The 16,883-nt window shown below is 40.7% G+C and overlaps 1 protein-coding gene across 1 annotated transcript in view; it reads left to right on the forward strand.

Annotated features, from left to right (window-relative positions):
• The first annotated feature begins 829 nt into the window (after positions 1 to 829).
• The window catches only part of ppl.L (periplakin L homeolog), a 47,306-nt gene continuing 31,252 nt past the window's right edge, over positions 830 to 16,883 (forward strand). Inside the window, exon 1 of the mRNA XM_018236668.2 lies at positions 830 to 1,191. Within this exon, the coding sequence (XP_018092157.1) occupies positions 1,118 to 1,191 (74 nt within the window). The 5' untranslated portion in view covers positions 830 to 1,117. The remainder of the gene's footprint in view (positions 1,192 to 16,883) is intronic.

A 16,883-nucleotide genomic window follows, 5' to 3' on the forward strand; every position in this document is an offset into this window, starting at 1 on the left:
GGCTGGCGGGGCCCACCATAGCCAGAGTCCACCGTGTCCCGTCGGTCCAATCCGAACATGAACTGTGATTATTTAATGTTTGTATCATTTTCTAGATTTAAGATATGAAGATTCAAATTATGGAAAGCTCTGTTATCCAGAAAACCCCATGTTTCGAGCATTCTGCATAACAGGTCCTATACCTGCACTACAATTCCCAGCATCCAGTCTGCAGGACAGTAGTGTGACCACCCCTTATTAAACAGAAAGCTTGGGCTTGTTGTATGCTTTTTATATTATGATGATATATATGAACAACTGTCCCATGGTTTCTGTTGCTTACACCCCCAACCCATACACACACTGTACTGGAGAAATGATCCCTGTTTACGAATCAAGCTGCACAACAAGCCAGGCTGGTGTGAGAAGTTTGGGCATTTTTAGGATGTCAGATGCAGCCCCTCCTGTGCTTGTGGTATGCACCCCTCCCACCCCTCACTAGCCAGCCTGGAGCTGTCACTGGATGCTCCATCTGCTATTGCATTGCTCTAGGACTTAACCCTTTCCCCGCTGCACAGCAGGCTCTGAGCTAACACACGATCGGGGTGCAGGATATACACCCTTTGCCAGGCTTGTCCACATTTAACCCAAGATAAATGGTAATTTCCTTCCTTGTTTCATGCACAGCACTGATAATAACGCACCTTCCCTGCTCATGTACTCACAGAGACTGCCAGTGTCGTAAAGGTCTGTCCCTTTAAATCTGCCAAAGGTACAGTCTGTGTGTACCTGCCCACCTGTCATGTGCTCCTCCCACGTCCTGTGCTGATCACCCAGCCCCTCCAGGCCCTGCCCCTCTCCTACCTGTACAGCCAGATTTTCAGACAACACTGAGTACCTGCAAGCAACTCCCAAACTCTGTGTCAGCACCCACAAGCACCCAGAGGTGTCCCACGACAGCACAGAACCTGGTGACACCCTATATTGTCTACTGTCACCCTACCTGGGGAAACTATATAGGACCTGATATCTGCAGACTCTCCAGAGCTTCAGGTTCCAAGAAAGCCACCCAGAACCCAGAAGAACCAGCACTTCCCACCCAGACCAGCATTAACCCAGCGGTAGCAGCAGCAGAGCCATGAGTTCCTTGTTTAAGAAACGAAACAAATACAGTCCCAATACTCAACCACCACCACCACCACCATCCAAAGTGTGAGTATGTCACCCTGGGGCACCTAGCTGGCAATGCCATTTCACTCTGACATAACGTCTTATGGATATAGATTGCAAGCTCTTGGACTACTTCTTAAAAGCCCAAAAGGAGCAGTTTGTTTATGAACTCTTGCCTGGCAGTTGCATTGCAGAATCAGTGTAGTCACTGCCCACATTTCCCTACTCTTGGCACGTGCCCATTTACTGATATTGGCCCTTTCCCTTCATGCCGCTGGAAACCCAGAAAGCTGCAGTAGTGTAAAGTAACAGGCATTTTACTTGGTGTATATTCCTTTAATACACAGAGTAAAGGGCATGGGCAGGCAAAAACACAAAACCATGGCATTTTATGGCAGAAAGGGTACTGAGCTCTTCTGCCTATGTAAATATAGGATTTGTTTGTTTTAAGCCTTAAATGTACATTTTATGGAGTAATTTATTGGACTCCCAGCTACACGCCCTCTCTAAATACACTTCTGCCTTTGCACTGCACCAACACTAAGCCGCACATTAGACACTTTAATACACCCAAATCATATATGAGGGAAGAAGCACACCAACTTGTTCTGCCAATTGCCTTTATCGCATTTTATTGCAGAAACTGAAGCACTTCTGCAATCCAACTTCTGTAATAAAATGTAATAAAGGCAAGTGCCAGAACAAATTACTGTACTTATTCCCTCATATATGATTTGGATGCTATATTTGGCGGTCTGGGAGGTGAATACACCCGGCAGAGAAAAGTGTGTTGCAAAAATAATTTTAATTACACATTAATACACCCCAGAGAAGGGTGCACGTTCAATGGAACTCATTTACAGCTGTAAAAGTAGTATCTGTTTCTGTTCTCTGCACTGCTGGTTCTGACTCCTGTGCAGGAAACGTTATGAATACTGTTTGTAGAGGGGATGGTCACTGTACTCTCACTCTTGTGTATATATGAGATTGTTCCCCCACACTCAGCCTTTTGCCCTGTACATTCTAAAGAGGTCGGGAATCCATAATGAGAGTGATGAGCCCTAAGACAATTATCCTATTGTGATCTATACAGAGACTTGTGTGTGTGCGAGGCTGATCCGATTGCCCATGGCTGCTAAATGCATGGATACTGCTATACATAACCTGGGACTCTCTAAATGGCATCAAGTGCATTCCATAGGGGGCCACAGAGGAAAGATTGTTTTGGTGGGAGTTCCTTGCATTTGAGTATTTCATTTTAACCTCTGTGCAGATACAGTGTTATCTAAAAAAATGGGTCCTGTCTTGTTCTGCCATGTTTGCTTATACAGTAATTTTATTTAAGCGAGAGCCCAGAACATTCCTTCCCTTATGTTATTTAAGTTCCCTTTAAACACAGCTGTATAGGGGCAACAGCTTATATAAAGTGCTGCAGGATACTGAAGCTGCCATATTGTTCCCTTTCCATAATACAGTATGAGGGTATAGCTGATTTCTTGCACAGAACTTGCCTTATCTCTCTCTCTATACCAATATATGAAATTATGTGTGTTTATCTTAGTGTTCTATATAGACAGCCATGGAACAGCACCATCTACTGGTCATAAATAGACGGTGGTGCTCTGCCCCAAAGCATTGATTGTAAGCTCTGTTGTTCAGTTGTTGACCATGGACCGGCCAGCCTTGCAGCACTTATATACAAGTACAGGTATGAGATCCATTATTTGGACCCGTTATCCAGAAAGCTCCAAATTCTTTTCTCTGTGATAATAAAACAGTACCTTGTACTTGATCCGAACTAAGATAATTAATCCTTATTGGAAGCAAAACACTCCTACTGGATGTGCAACTTATTTTCTAGAAGGTATGCCAAATTATGGAAAAATTAGTTATCCGGGGAACCCTAGGTCCTGAGCATTCTGGATAACATGTCCCATACCTGTAACTATATCTACTGTTACCCTGGGCTCCCCCCTGTAACCTCATCGCAGAAACATTTCACTGCACTGCTGCACAGCGGGTTTAAGGTGCGGAGCATTTGATCCTGCAGAACTCACACTTGGGTGTGTTACACATACACTGTGATGTGTGAAAGGGACACTAGACAGCTGGGTGTGTACCTGTGATTTAGAGCTGGGAAGCTCACCCTCTTATATATTTTCTCCATGTTTTTATAGAATATACTATCCAGCATCTAAATGTGTAGGCTAATATTTATTATTATTTGCTGGAGTTTTAATAGGGCCAAACTGTTAATTCAGACGGGAGGTCAGGACCCTGAGGAATGGTATCATCCAGTCATCATCATATCATTGTTTATTTGCACTTTCCAAATTCCAAGGGATTGTTGGCTGAGGTTTCCTAAGAGATTAGCGTTCCATGGCTGTCATCTAGCCTGGCTCATTCTATTGTACTCAGCATGTTTGTTTGCTGTTGATACTAAAATGACAATGGGGTTTGGGTCTTGGGGGTCAGTGACCCCTCCCAACAACCAGGCTGCAGATTTAACGATAAACTGGAAATGGGCTGAAGAAGTAGGCAGATAATTCAAAGACAATGAAAAATGTAGACCAGTTGCTAATAGAATATTCTATAACACACTCAGGGGGTTATTTATTAAAATCCAAATGTTAAAATCTCAAATCTTTTTTAGAGGAAAAAAAAAAAGATTTATCATCAGACCTTTTGAGGTCCTGTATAAGTCAATGGAAGGGGCAACTATCTCAATTTAAAGTTTTCTTGGTCTGCGCCGGGTTTTTTTGTTCAGGGTTTTCGGGCAAAAAACTCTAAAAGTTTTGAGCAATTCAGGAAAAAAGACAGAAAATTCAAGAAATTCGGGAAAAAGCCAGAAAATTAAAGGGATTCAGGTTTTTGCTAGATTTTATCAAGTTTTTCCATGATCCAATTGAATAGAGTTCTTTTGTTAAATAAAGCTAAAATTGGGCATGGGAGGATAAACTATGAGATACATTTAGATTTTAGTAAATAACCCCCTTAATGTTAAATTAAATGGACCAGAGGAAGGACCTATGTGGTTCAAATAAAACTAAAGAAACATTTGAAAATATGTTATTGTTTTGGAGGTGGCTACTCTACCAAATGTTGTAGAGCCTAATTGAAAACTTATATAACGAGCTGTGGATCAATTTCTTCTACATTGAATTAAATGGTAACTACCCTCTTTAATATCATTATAATATTATCAATTTAAGTTAGTCAGGCGTTTTGCATAGGGATATGGCAGAATTGTGGCTTGGAAACATATTTCTGTATTTATCGGCTCTCGTCTTGCTCTTTCTATGTGGGTGGCAAGAACATTCTTGTAGGTGGAGGCTTTCAGTTGATTACAGGCTTTCCCCTAATTGTGAACAAATCTTCTTGTTTCCCTGCACCACGGGCATCAGAATAGATCAGAGACTCACGACTGGGATCCAATACTACTTTTCCGGGCTATAATCTGCACTGTGTTTGGATGTATTTATACTTGGGCGTAATTGAAATAGATTAAAATACATTTTTTTAAGCCCGCAGAACTCCATAAATCAGATCTGATTCATATTTCCCAGATTCATAAGTCAATTCAATGGAAATATTTGTGTATCTGAATACTTCCTAAACTCAGCGCCCTATGAAAGGCCTGCCACTTTTTGAGGATTTTATCATGTTTTACATGTTTTTTGGATAAGCTCAAAACAGGATTGGGGAATAATTCATTCACTTGCAGCAGTTACACATTACTGAGTCCCACAGCAAAATTTCTAGAGGATGACTAGTTTTACCAATATTTATTGAAATTGTATATGAGGGGCCTTTAAAGGGTTTGTGAAGCTAACACAGTTTCCTACATCCATTATAGTCTGCACTTAAGGCTCCCATACACGGGCAGATAAAATCTGCAGACAGACAGAGTCGGCAGCTTATTGACCCGTGTGTGGGGCCATGCGACGGGCACCCCCGATCTATATCTGGCCGAAAGTTGATTAATTCAAGCGAAAGTCGGGCAGATGCAGATCAGGCAGGGTAAAAAATTCCTTGTCAGATCGCGGCCACATCTGTTCGTTGATGTGGTCCCGCGACCCAACCGCCCGTATGACCAACATTCTGATCCGATTGTTGGGCCCTAGGGCCTACGATCTGATCAGCCCGATGTCGCCCACCTCAATGTGGGCATATCGGGGAGCAATGTCGATAAACGAGCGGATCTCCCTGTGTATGGCCACGTTTAATGACACTGCCCTAAAGTTCAAATTTACATGTTGAGTTACAGTGACTGTATAGAATTGACCGGACAATGTATAATGTAGTCAGGGGCATATTAGAGTAAGAAACATGCAGTGGGGGTAATCAGAGCCCACCAGAAAACCGTGCACCAGATACCACTTCTCTAAATTAGTTTGCCTCCTTTCTTTGATTACCTTTATTTTCATAGCCTCTTCTCTTTACATACTCTTGTGTACCCTTCTCTTCAAATCTCCACGTTGTTCTCATTCAGAAACATGGTATAGGCATCAAAAGGCCCAAGGGTTGGATAGGAAGGAGGACCTGGGCCCACTTGGAGTTTTCCTGGTATCCTGGTGGGCCAGTCCACCCCCTGGGAATATAAGAAGCCTAATTTAGAGACCTCCACTTTATTTTTCAGAGCATTAAAGATGGCAACAGCTCTTATATATTGTGTAAGCCAGTTGAGAATCCAGAATGGAACAGAACCATGAGGTCCATGACAGAAGTGGCAATTTTTAGATTCTGGCAAATACCAGATGGGCTATTGTAAGATGCCCTAGACACCAACATTTATTGGACCTGTCTGCGGTTGTTTGGTCTTCAGTGTACCTGACATGCCAGAGCCTATTCTGAATCTTTCAGATCTTTCTCTTTTGATGCCTGACTACATATAGGGGGTTATTTATAAAAGGTCTAGTTGATTTTTGTCCGAATAATTTGAGTTTTTGAAGGGAATTTTTCAGTCAAAACTTGAATTTTCAGGTTAAAAAAAATACCCCAAAGCTGGAAATAGCTTGAATCCGAAAATACATCATCTAAAACCTGTTGAGGTCATGTAGGAGTTACTGGCAGAGGTCCCTTGAACCATATGATGATGTTTGTAGCCTTCATGATGTTGAGTTTTTTTCGCTGGGTTTTGCTCAAAAAATCGATTAATTTAAGCTATTTGAGTTTTTTTTAACCGAAAACTTGATTAATTCGAGTGTATCAGAGTCTTTCACCCCGACTACACTGATTTGAGTTTTTTTCAAGTTTTCTCATAAATTAGAAAACATTACATAAAAAACCTCACAAACCTCTAAAACTCAACCGTTGATAAATTACCCCCATAAAATTATGGTGCTGGATGTACCCTTTAAATGTTCAGTAAGATGTCCTGTATCAATGTATGTGAGTCTTCATGCTTCAGTTTCTCCAAATCATGGTATTGCCAGACTTATGCCCCAGCTTGATGCTGAATCCCAGAAACATGCTCATTATTTATCTAAAGCATCGTTGGCCACGTTCCTCCTGGTGGCTTAGTTCCCAGTGAGAACGCCTCCCTTCCCTGTCCTAGAAAAAAGATCTTTTGTCTGGGAAACAATGGCCAGTGTGCCGGAGCGAGCCACAAGTTTGTTTTCATAACTAGAGCGGGAATACAGAGTAACCATTTGGTAGGGCGAGGATGTGGCGGTTGTTATGAAGGGGACAGATTTCGGATGAAGAGGAAGGACAATTGGTGTTCTGGTTAGTCTACCTTTCCCTGGTTTGAGGAAATTGCATATTATTCTCTTATTGTCTTGGTCTGAGATTTATTGCATGTCATGGTATTTTAAAGGCTATCATGTTGGGTTAGTGTAACCTGCTGTCTACTTCTTGGTCTTTTAAAGTCTATAATGTTGGGTTAGTGTAACCTGCTGTTTAATTCTTGGTCTTTTAAAGTCTATAATGTTTGGTTAGTGTAATCTGCTGTGCGTCAAAATACATAGTGTAAAATAATAGCCTTGCTCTTTGGGCTGACTTTGAACTTAACTACTGTAGGTTTGTGATTGTGCATTACATGGCTATTGAGAGGGGAACCTAGACTTTAGCATTGTTGGTTCACTTTAAACTTTAACATGACCATAGATGTCCCATCATTGTCTGCTAACTACTCCAGAGTGTATGGGACAAAAACAATAGCCTGCTTATTTGGTTTGAAGGATCCCATATGGACTACTAATGCAGTCCTCTCATCATGGGTGTGAATAGATCCAGCCGTTGACCTTTAGGCCAAACCATTGGATCGGCTTGATATGAACCTCCAGTTAGATACTGAATCTGGTGACCTCTCCAAATGACCATACGGTATCCTTCAGTGAGAGGCCTGAATTAGACTGTCACCATGTATCATCATTGCATTACTGAAAACAAAAAGTTCTAAACTAATAATGCAGAGTAATGGGAAGTACCCAGAAGAGTGGTCCAATCACTGTTTGAGAATAGTGCTCTACTGGTCATCAGCTCTCAATCTAGTTGTAGATCATGCTCTTATTTTGGGCTCCCTTTCTGCATTAAATCGGACATGAACTGTTTAAGCTGGTTGACTGATTGAAAACAGGTCAACATATTTTATCATGGTCTAATGCCCATTTAAAGTTCTCAAGGGATGTCCATCAAGTAAGGTCAATGATACTCTACCTAGTCAAGATTTAAAGGACAGTGAACTTGGAAAATTGTGTCCACTAATTGTCCATCTGAAGCCCATTATCACATCTTGGCTGCTTTTCATTTGTTTTTAATTATCACTGGGAAGAGGTGCTGAGTGTTTTGATAATAAAAAGACATGATATATGGTGCTTGAGTGAAGGGAGGAGTGGAGTGAGCATTGCATAGTTATATGCTGATAAACCCTGGGTGTGAGAGAAGCACAGTTCCAGCCAGTTGGGGAAGGGGTGTAACTGGGATACAGTTTCAATGGAGAGACAAAGTGTTGGGTAAGGTGTCACTCTAGGTGCTTGAGGTTTGAGTATAGCTAAGAATATGTTTTGTTTGGATGGGAATCTGCTACTGAATTGAAATAACCAATCAAGTTATAGGGAAGACTTTACCCTGCACCCCCAAAGAAATTCAGAATTTGTTCAGGGCCCCCATAAAATCAGGTTGCAAAGATATGCCAGCACTTCTATACCAGAGGCCCAAATGTATCTAGCACAACAACTGTTGTTCACCTTTGAGTTAAATTTTAGTATGATGTTTTCATTTTATTTTTTATGGTGTTTGAGTTATTTATCTTTTTATTCATCAGCTCTCCAGTTTGCAATTTCAGCAATCTGGTGGCTATGGTCCAAACTCCCCTAGCAACCATGCACTGGTTTAAATAAGAGGTTGGTATATTAATACGAGAGGCCTGAATAGCAAGACGAGTAATACGAGCAATATATTTGTAGCCTTACAGAGAATTTGTCAGATTGGGTCAGCGACTTCCATTTGAAAGCTGGAAAAAAGTCAGAAGAAGAAGGCAAAAATTTAAAAAAAAACTATGAATAATAAATAACGAAGACCAGTTGCAGAGTTCCTTAGAATTAACCATTTTATAACATAGTTAAAGTTAACTTAAAGGTGAACCAACCCTTTAAGTCTCACCCCAACTGACCGTCACTTTGGGCCCCATCACCCATTGCTTTGGGCCCTCATAGAAGAGCCACTGCAGTGGATGATATTGCATTGTAACTTCTGGGTGCCGGGGGTTATTAAGATGATGCACGTGATCCAAGAGCTACCATTATAACCAAGTCTACACTGATTGAAGAAATAAAGGGGAAGTTCATTTTGGAATGAACTTTTAGCATTAAACCCCATGGTTAGTGAGACCCAAGCAATCAGATACCAGATACAGGAGCAGGTGCAAAAAGTGCTGATTAAAAGTTTATTTGAAGTAGTGGACGTGCTGTTTGTTTCCTGTTGTTCTGCCACAATAGCTGGGCAAGGCCCGTCCAGGAATGGATATAAATATTCCATTTTGCATAAGTGCTGCAGTTTCGAGTAACTGCCCTACAAAAATCAGATCTGTGCTGAGAGGTTTGCATAATATTATACCCATTAAACCATTCATAAATTAGTGTCTTCCTTTTGTCTTACACCATGGGAGACACACCTATTCCTAGTCACATTTGTGCTCTGTTCTACTGACTAATGTGGCAACTATGTTTGGGCTATTAGTGTCTTTTCACTTGAAATTCCATGTCGATTGCTTACTCTCCTCATGCAATACTTGTGTTTGTTTGTAACCGTGCATCTAATTACTAATAGTAGTACAGTCCTGAGTATTAGTGATGGCTTCAAAATCATATGAAGAGTGATGATTGGAGTGTTTATAATGAATATATATGTATATGGACTAATGTACCCCCTACTGTAAATGATAAGGATATTAGAAGTCACTGAGGGGTTCTATGACCATATAAAGACACAAGGCTGCAGGCTGAGTTATACAGGGAACTCTAAGTATCACTCATGTATTATAAGGGATAATGTACCCCCTACTGTAAATGATAAGGATATTAGAAGTCACTGAGGGGTTCTGTGACCATATAAAGGCACAAGGCTGCAGGCTGAGTTATACAGGGAACTCTGAGTATCACTTGCGTATTATACGGGATAATGTACCCCCTACTGTAAATTATAAGGATATTAGAAGTCACCGAGGGGTTCTGTGACCATATAAAGGCACAAGGCTGCAGGCTGAGTTATACAGCGAACTCTGAGTATCACTCATGTATTATAAGGGATAATGTACCCCCTACTGTAAATGATAAGGATATTAGAAGTCACTGAGGAGTTCTGTGACCATATAAAGGCACATGGCTGCAGACTGAGTTATACAGGGAACTCTGAGTATCAATCATGTATTATAAGGGTTAATGTACCCTCTACTATAAATTATAAGGATATTAGAAGTCACTGAGGGGTTCTGTGACCATATAAAGGCACAAGGCTGCAGGCTGAGTTATACAGGGAACTCTGTGTATCACTCATGTATTATAAGGCATAATGTACCCCCTACTGTAAATGATAAGGATATTAGAAGTCACTGAGGGGTTCTGTGGCCATATAAAGACACAAGGCTGCAGGCTGAGTTATACAGGGAACTCTGAGTATCACTCATGTAGTTTTCCTTTGCCATCATATGGTTCACTAAACACACTCCTATTGAGGATTCCCTTGATGGGTAGGTCTTATCAACTTGGTACAGTAAAGCTTGATTGGTAAAACAAATACTTGTCTGTATAGACTGTGCCCTTGCAAATTAGGACCATTGCCTCTGTTCGGACCTCACAGTGGAACCGCGTCTGTGACAGAACCACTGCCCTGTAATGAGCCAAATCTTTCCTGGAGAATTCTGCGCACTGTCCGGAGGAATAATAAAATAAATATTTTTATTTCATTTTAACAAGATGAGATTTGCATAAACAACTGGTGTTGCAGCAATGCAGATGGGGGAGGCTAACTGTGGCTACTGTCAGCTGGTTTGACCATATATAGGCATATATCCAAAATGAGTTCTAAATAATTAAAGGGGAACTTAAACCTTGATTGTGATCTGCACGCTTAGTGATGTACTATACAAGAACTTCATCAGGGCAGGGAGTCAGGAAAAGGAATCATGGAAGCTCCTTGTTGCAAACATTCTAAAGAAGACGTTTTCCTTAGGGCTAATAGTCTCTGTTTTAGCCCAAAAAAAAATGGCAACCAAAGCCTCCTCTTAATCCTCCTCTATGTCAGGGTAATATAAGTTTCCCTTTGAATAGCAGTCTGAAAGGAAATCTCATATCAAGTATCTGTAAGAACTAGGTCACCTATTATTAGACAGAAAATCACTGCCGTTGTGTGTCTTTATGTGGCAGCCCTAAAGGGTGGAGATTTATTCTATTATGGAGCTATTTCTCATTCAGTGCCCTACAACTCTGTCCCCATATAGAGATGAAAAGGAGGATTTCATACAGCAAGTCATGGGCCCTATGTAAGGGCCACGTCCCACAGTGATGATATAAACATTAGGACATGTTAATTTAAGGTTCACCTTCAAGTTGACTTTGAGTATGTTATAGAATGGACAATTCTAAGCAACTTTTCAATTGGTCTTCATTATTAATATTTATAAAATTTTTAGTATTTGCCTACTTCTACAGACTCTTTCCAGATTTCAAATGGAGGTCACTGACCCCATCTAAAAAAAATGCTAAATGCATTGTTATTGCTACTTTTTATTACTCTGTCTTTCTATTCGGTCCCTCTCCTATTCATATTCCAGTCTCTTGTTCAAATCAATGCATGGTTACTAGGGTAATTAAGACCCTAGCAACCAGATTGCTGAAATTGCAAACTTGAGAGCTGCTGAATAAAAAGTGAAATAACTCAAAAACCGCAAATAATAAAAAATGAAAAAAAAATTGCAAATTGGTTCAGAATATCCCTCTCTACATCATACTAAAAGTTAACTCATAGGTGAACAACCCCCTTTAAGGAACAGATATGAAAAGTGAGAATAATCTTTGATATGAGAGAGACACTGATTCGGTCCCTTCTTCTCGAGCTACATGACTGATCCTTACTATATCTAGGAGTGGGGTTGGGAAGAGTTCACTGATAATATCTAGTATTGCTGAACATATGACCCAAGAGTCACACCAAGGCCCTGCCCAAGGCAAACTTGTTTTACTCAAGAAAGTCCAGTTTTCGTGGTGGATACAGGGGCAGGTAAACATGTCGCTGCTGTGTCTCCGAACATTTAACAATGAACATAACTGACCCTGAATGAACCAATCAGACACTGACAGATTAAGGAAAGCTCGCCTCTTATTGGTTGCTGTGTGTTACCCAGAGGTATGATCTGTGAGTCCCCAAAAGGCAGTATTTGGGGAAAAACATCTTCCCCTCGTATATAATGGTGGCACTGACCCAGGGTTGAACTGGGCCAGCGGGACACCGGGAAAAAACCCGGTGGGTCCCAGCCTTAGAATTATCCATTCTATAACATACTAAACGTTAACTTAAAGCCATCCTTTTAACCTGGCCAGGCTTGGACATCAATCTATGGATTCTGGCAAATACCAGAGGGGCTTCTGTAAGTCGCCATATACAGTCACTGTTTATTGTTCCTTTGTTGGGCTGTTTGGGCCTCTGTGTATCTGAAATACCAGGGCCTATTATGAATATTAAGTCTGGACCTGAATCACTGTCATAAGTGGAAAGATCCATTTATTTTGCGTAAGCCATGGGATGACCTTTGGCAATAACCAATTCAAATAATGGTCCTTGAAAGGGGTTGCCCATGGTGGCCTTGATGTGGTATGAGTTGGGTAGGTGATTATTTGGACCAGACAGCCAACTTGATGAAGAATGGTTGAGTGAGCAGCAAACATCTGGCCATACACGAGAAAATTAGTTGAACCTATCACATGGAACCTTCCCAGGATATTAACAATGTCCCACCTTCTCGCATGTCTACTAACATAATGTTGCTCTCTTTATGTTTCCTGTAACTAGTGTGTTACCGGTGGCAGTTATGTTATGTAGGACCACACTGGGCAACATAGGTGGAAATATCCAGAGTAGGAATGCACCCAAATTCCAAGCCAAATCTTGGTTTTATCACATCCCTAATCCACAGTGCAGCCAGTGCAATAGTAGTGAAGTCCAGCAGCTTTAGGTGGCTCCACGGACTTAAATACACCATCAAGTAAGATAACCCAAGAGGGGGCGAGCTCCTTCTTCTCTTTATCAAGTCTATAGACACCGATATGAGGTGATAGGACTCAGCAAGTATAAAAATAACCTGGAATGTAGAGATTGTGAGCAGTAACATTCCCAGGAGACTCTCAACCTTCACATTCCAAGTTATTTTTATTCTTCCTATGCTCTCCCTTGATGGAGGGAAGGTGATCATTCCAGTTGGGTTAGCAATGTGAGTTGAGTGTCCTCCAGAGCAAGTAATCCCATATCCACAAATACATCTTCTGTTTGAAAGGAAACAAACCGATTGGTTGCTATGGGTTACTAGACCTGGAGCCAATTTTTGTAGCAATTGCAGCACCCGCACCTTGGGTGGGGCTCATAATAACACAAGTAGTGTCAGGATAAAAATAGTGACATGTGTAAGGTCTTTTTTTTTTAGGTGCGGGAGATTCTTTTTTCTATGGTATAAGGTGGGGAGATTTATTTTCTATGATATTAGATAGGGGAGATTTTGTTCTATGGTATTAACTGGGGGAAAGAATTTTTTCTATGGTATTAGATGGGGGAGATTTTGTTCTATGGTATTAGCTGGGGGAAAGATTTTTTTTCTATGGTATTAGCTGGGGGAGATTTTTTTCTATGATTTTAGGTGGGGGAGATTTTTTTTCTATGATTTTAGGTGGGGGAGATTTTTTTCTATGATTTTAGGTGGGGGAGATTTTTATCTATGATTTTAGGTGGGGGAGATTTTTTTCTTTGGTATTAGGTGGGGGAGATTTTTTTTCTATGATTTTAGGTGGGGGAGATTTTTTTTCTATGATTTTAGGTGGGGGAGATTTTTATCTATGATTTTAGGTGGGGAGATTTTTTTCTATGGTATTAGCTGGGGGAGATTTTTATCTATGATTTTAGGTGGGGGAGATTTTTTTCTATGGTATTAGGTGGGGGAGATTTTTTTTCTATGATATTGGGTGGGGGAGATTTTTTTTCTATGATTTTAGGTGGGGGAGATTTTTTTTTAGTTGCACAGATATTTCATGTAAGAAATATTTCCTGACATTACTGTGGAACCTGCTACCCTAAGGGGACAGCATGTGCCTCTCTATCCATCACTCCCCCCTCTCCAGATTACACGTATAACATATGAGGTTTCTTGCCTCGGCTTGCACAGTATGAGGCATTAACACCTTCATGATCAGTATCTGATAGGAGCTTATTCAGATATTGTCTACCCTGAACAGAAATTGGTCGGCCTATGCTATCTGCTTCCAATGCTAGAATTCCAGTCATTTCCCAAATGCTGAAGCTACTGAACATTTAGATCAGCTGATTGGACACTCAACAAGGCCTGGTTAATGAACTAATCTAAAGCTGTAACTTGTGCTAATTAAACTACCATGTACATCAACAATCTACAATCATATCTGACAGGCACCATGTACAGTATATTGCAATAGTGAAACTACCATGTGCATGTAACAATCTATGATTATATCTGACAGGCACCATGTATGTTGCAATGGGGAAACTACTATGTGCATGTAACAATCTATGATTATGTCGGACATGCGTCATGTACTGTATATTGCAATGGTGAAGCTACCATGTGCATGTAACATTCTACGATTGTATGTGATAGGCGCCATGTATGTTGCAATAGTGAAACTACCATGTGCATGTAACAATCTACAATTATATCTGTCAGGCACCATGTATGTTACAATGGTGAAGCAAACATGTGCATGTACTGTACCAACATATGATTATATTTGATAAGGACTATGTATGCTGAAACAGAGAAGCTACCATGTGCATGTAATAATCTATGATTATATCTGACAGGCACCATATATGTTGCAAAAATGAAACTACCATGTGCATGTAACAATCTAAGATTATATAGGGATCATGTATGTTGAAATAGTGGAACTGTCATGATGTGCATGTAACAACCTATGGTTATATCTGGCAGGAATTATGTGTGTAGAGTTAGAGAAGCTACAATGTGCATGTAACTATTTATGATTATATCAGGCAATAAATGGTAGCTCCATGGATTCATGTATTTTGCTACTATCTCTGAAAAGCCCTTCCCTCAAAAATAACAGTAACAATTCATGCATGCTGAGTGCAAGTGCAGAGCTTGTGTTTTAGGTTCAATTCTAGCCAGGGCATGGCATTTGAATGTTCTCTTCATGGTTTTATTTGGTTTCTTCCCACACTCCACAAACATACAGATGAGTTAATTAATACCTAATAGAAACTGCTATTAGTTTGTGCGAATGTGATATGGACCTCAGATTGTAAGCTCTCCTTTGATCTGAGCTACACTTCCTGCTACCCCGTGCCAAATATACTCCAAATATGTATTTATACTGCTCATTGTTACCTGTGAATAACAAACACCGTGTAGCTCAGTTTCCTTGGTGGGATAATGTGGTTGGAGAAGCTTTGTATGGTTATCCTGGGCCTCATGGCACTATACAATGCTGCTATAGGATACAATGGCCATGATTGCTAGCGGGTACAAACACGTGACTCTCTCCAAGGAATCTCTGTGAATTTCCCCTGGTTCCGCTCCACTTAATTGGATGTTTCCGCAAATAAAATGACTGTACAAGCCCAGACCTGAGCAGATAGTTTTGCTGATTTTCCCTGTATTTCTGAGCTGCCATGGATGCCCCTCGTCTGAACACGAGGGGCAATCAATCAGTCAATCAATCAGATTGCTGATATTGCAAACTGCTGTAGTGCTGCAAATAAAGGTCCCAATAGACGCAACGATTTTTCTTTGCCGAACGACCGATTTTAGCGACCAATCCGTCAAATTACCGTGACGTTAGTGGGATTTGAACGATCGTACATCTTATGATTTTTTGTCCGACATCTGTCAGAAAATTGATCAGCCAGATTAAAAAATCTTAATCGGTCCCAGTGCAATGTATCTATGTCTGCAGGGCCAAGCAGGCAACTACCCTTCAGTTTTGCTGGCAATATCGACTGAAATGGTCTTTTTAGTTGATGGACACATCATACATTTAAACGATCATTTTGAGATAATCGTGGTCTCACGATAACGATTGGATCTCTTAAAAATCTTTACATCTATGGCCAGCTTTACTCAAAAGCCACAAATAATAAAAAATGAAAACCAATTGCAAATTGTCTCAGAATATCCCTCTCTGCATCATACTAAAAGTTAACTCAAAGGTGAACGATCCCTTTAAGAATCAAGTAATCTATCCATGTTCCCTTCTGATATTCCAACATGCCTGGTTGCTAGGGTAAATAAACCTAGCAACAAGTTAGCTGTTTAGATTCTAAGCAGGAAACTGCAGGAGAGTTGACTTCAAACATCATGCCCAAATGCAACATAAAAGGAAAGCTATTCTCCCCTGTAGGTAGTCATACACAAATAATGACTGGAGGGCAGAGCAGGGAGTAGTTGTGTATGTGTGTTAAATAAAAGGCTGCGTGGGAGTTTGCACAGGGTTTGAAAAAATAAACTTCATTAATTCTTGCATGATCATTCCATTGCTGACTCCCTGCAAAACAAGCCATTCTGGTGTGCAGGCTCTGAATTATGGAAGAAGTGCGTAGTCGCCCTGCATGAAATAATGCACTCTGCTGCTGTATAGAGAAGATTGACCGCAATATGAAGGGCTGCTATTTCTTTATTCCTGGTATTCCCCTGTACTAAGCACAATTCAGCAGGAACGGTCTTCTAAGTTTGCCCATAGTCTGTACAGAGAGATACCATAAAACTATGGCAGCATAGGTATTCCCCTATACTAAGCACAATTCTGCAGGAACAGTCCCTAAGTTTGCTCATAGTCTGTACAGAGAGATCCCATAAAACTATGGCAGCATAGGTATTCCCCTATATACTAAGCACAATTCAGCAGGAACAGCCCCCTAAGTTTGCTCATAGTCTTTACAGAGAGATACCATAAATCTATCGCAGTATAGGTATTCCCCTGTACTAAGCACAATTCAGCAGGAACAGTCCCTAAGTTTGCTCATAGTCTGTACAGAGA

Source organism: Xenopus laevis, chromosome 9_10L, assembly GCF_017654675.1.
Source record: "Xenopus laevis strain J_2021 chromosome 9_10L, Xenopus_laevis_v10.1, whole genome shotgun sequence".
Lineage (NCBI taxonomy): Eukaryota > Metazoa > Chordata > Amphibia > Anura > Pipidae > Xenopus > Xenopus laevis.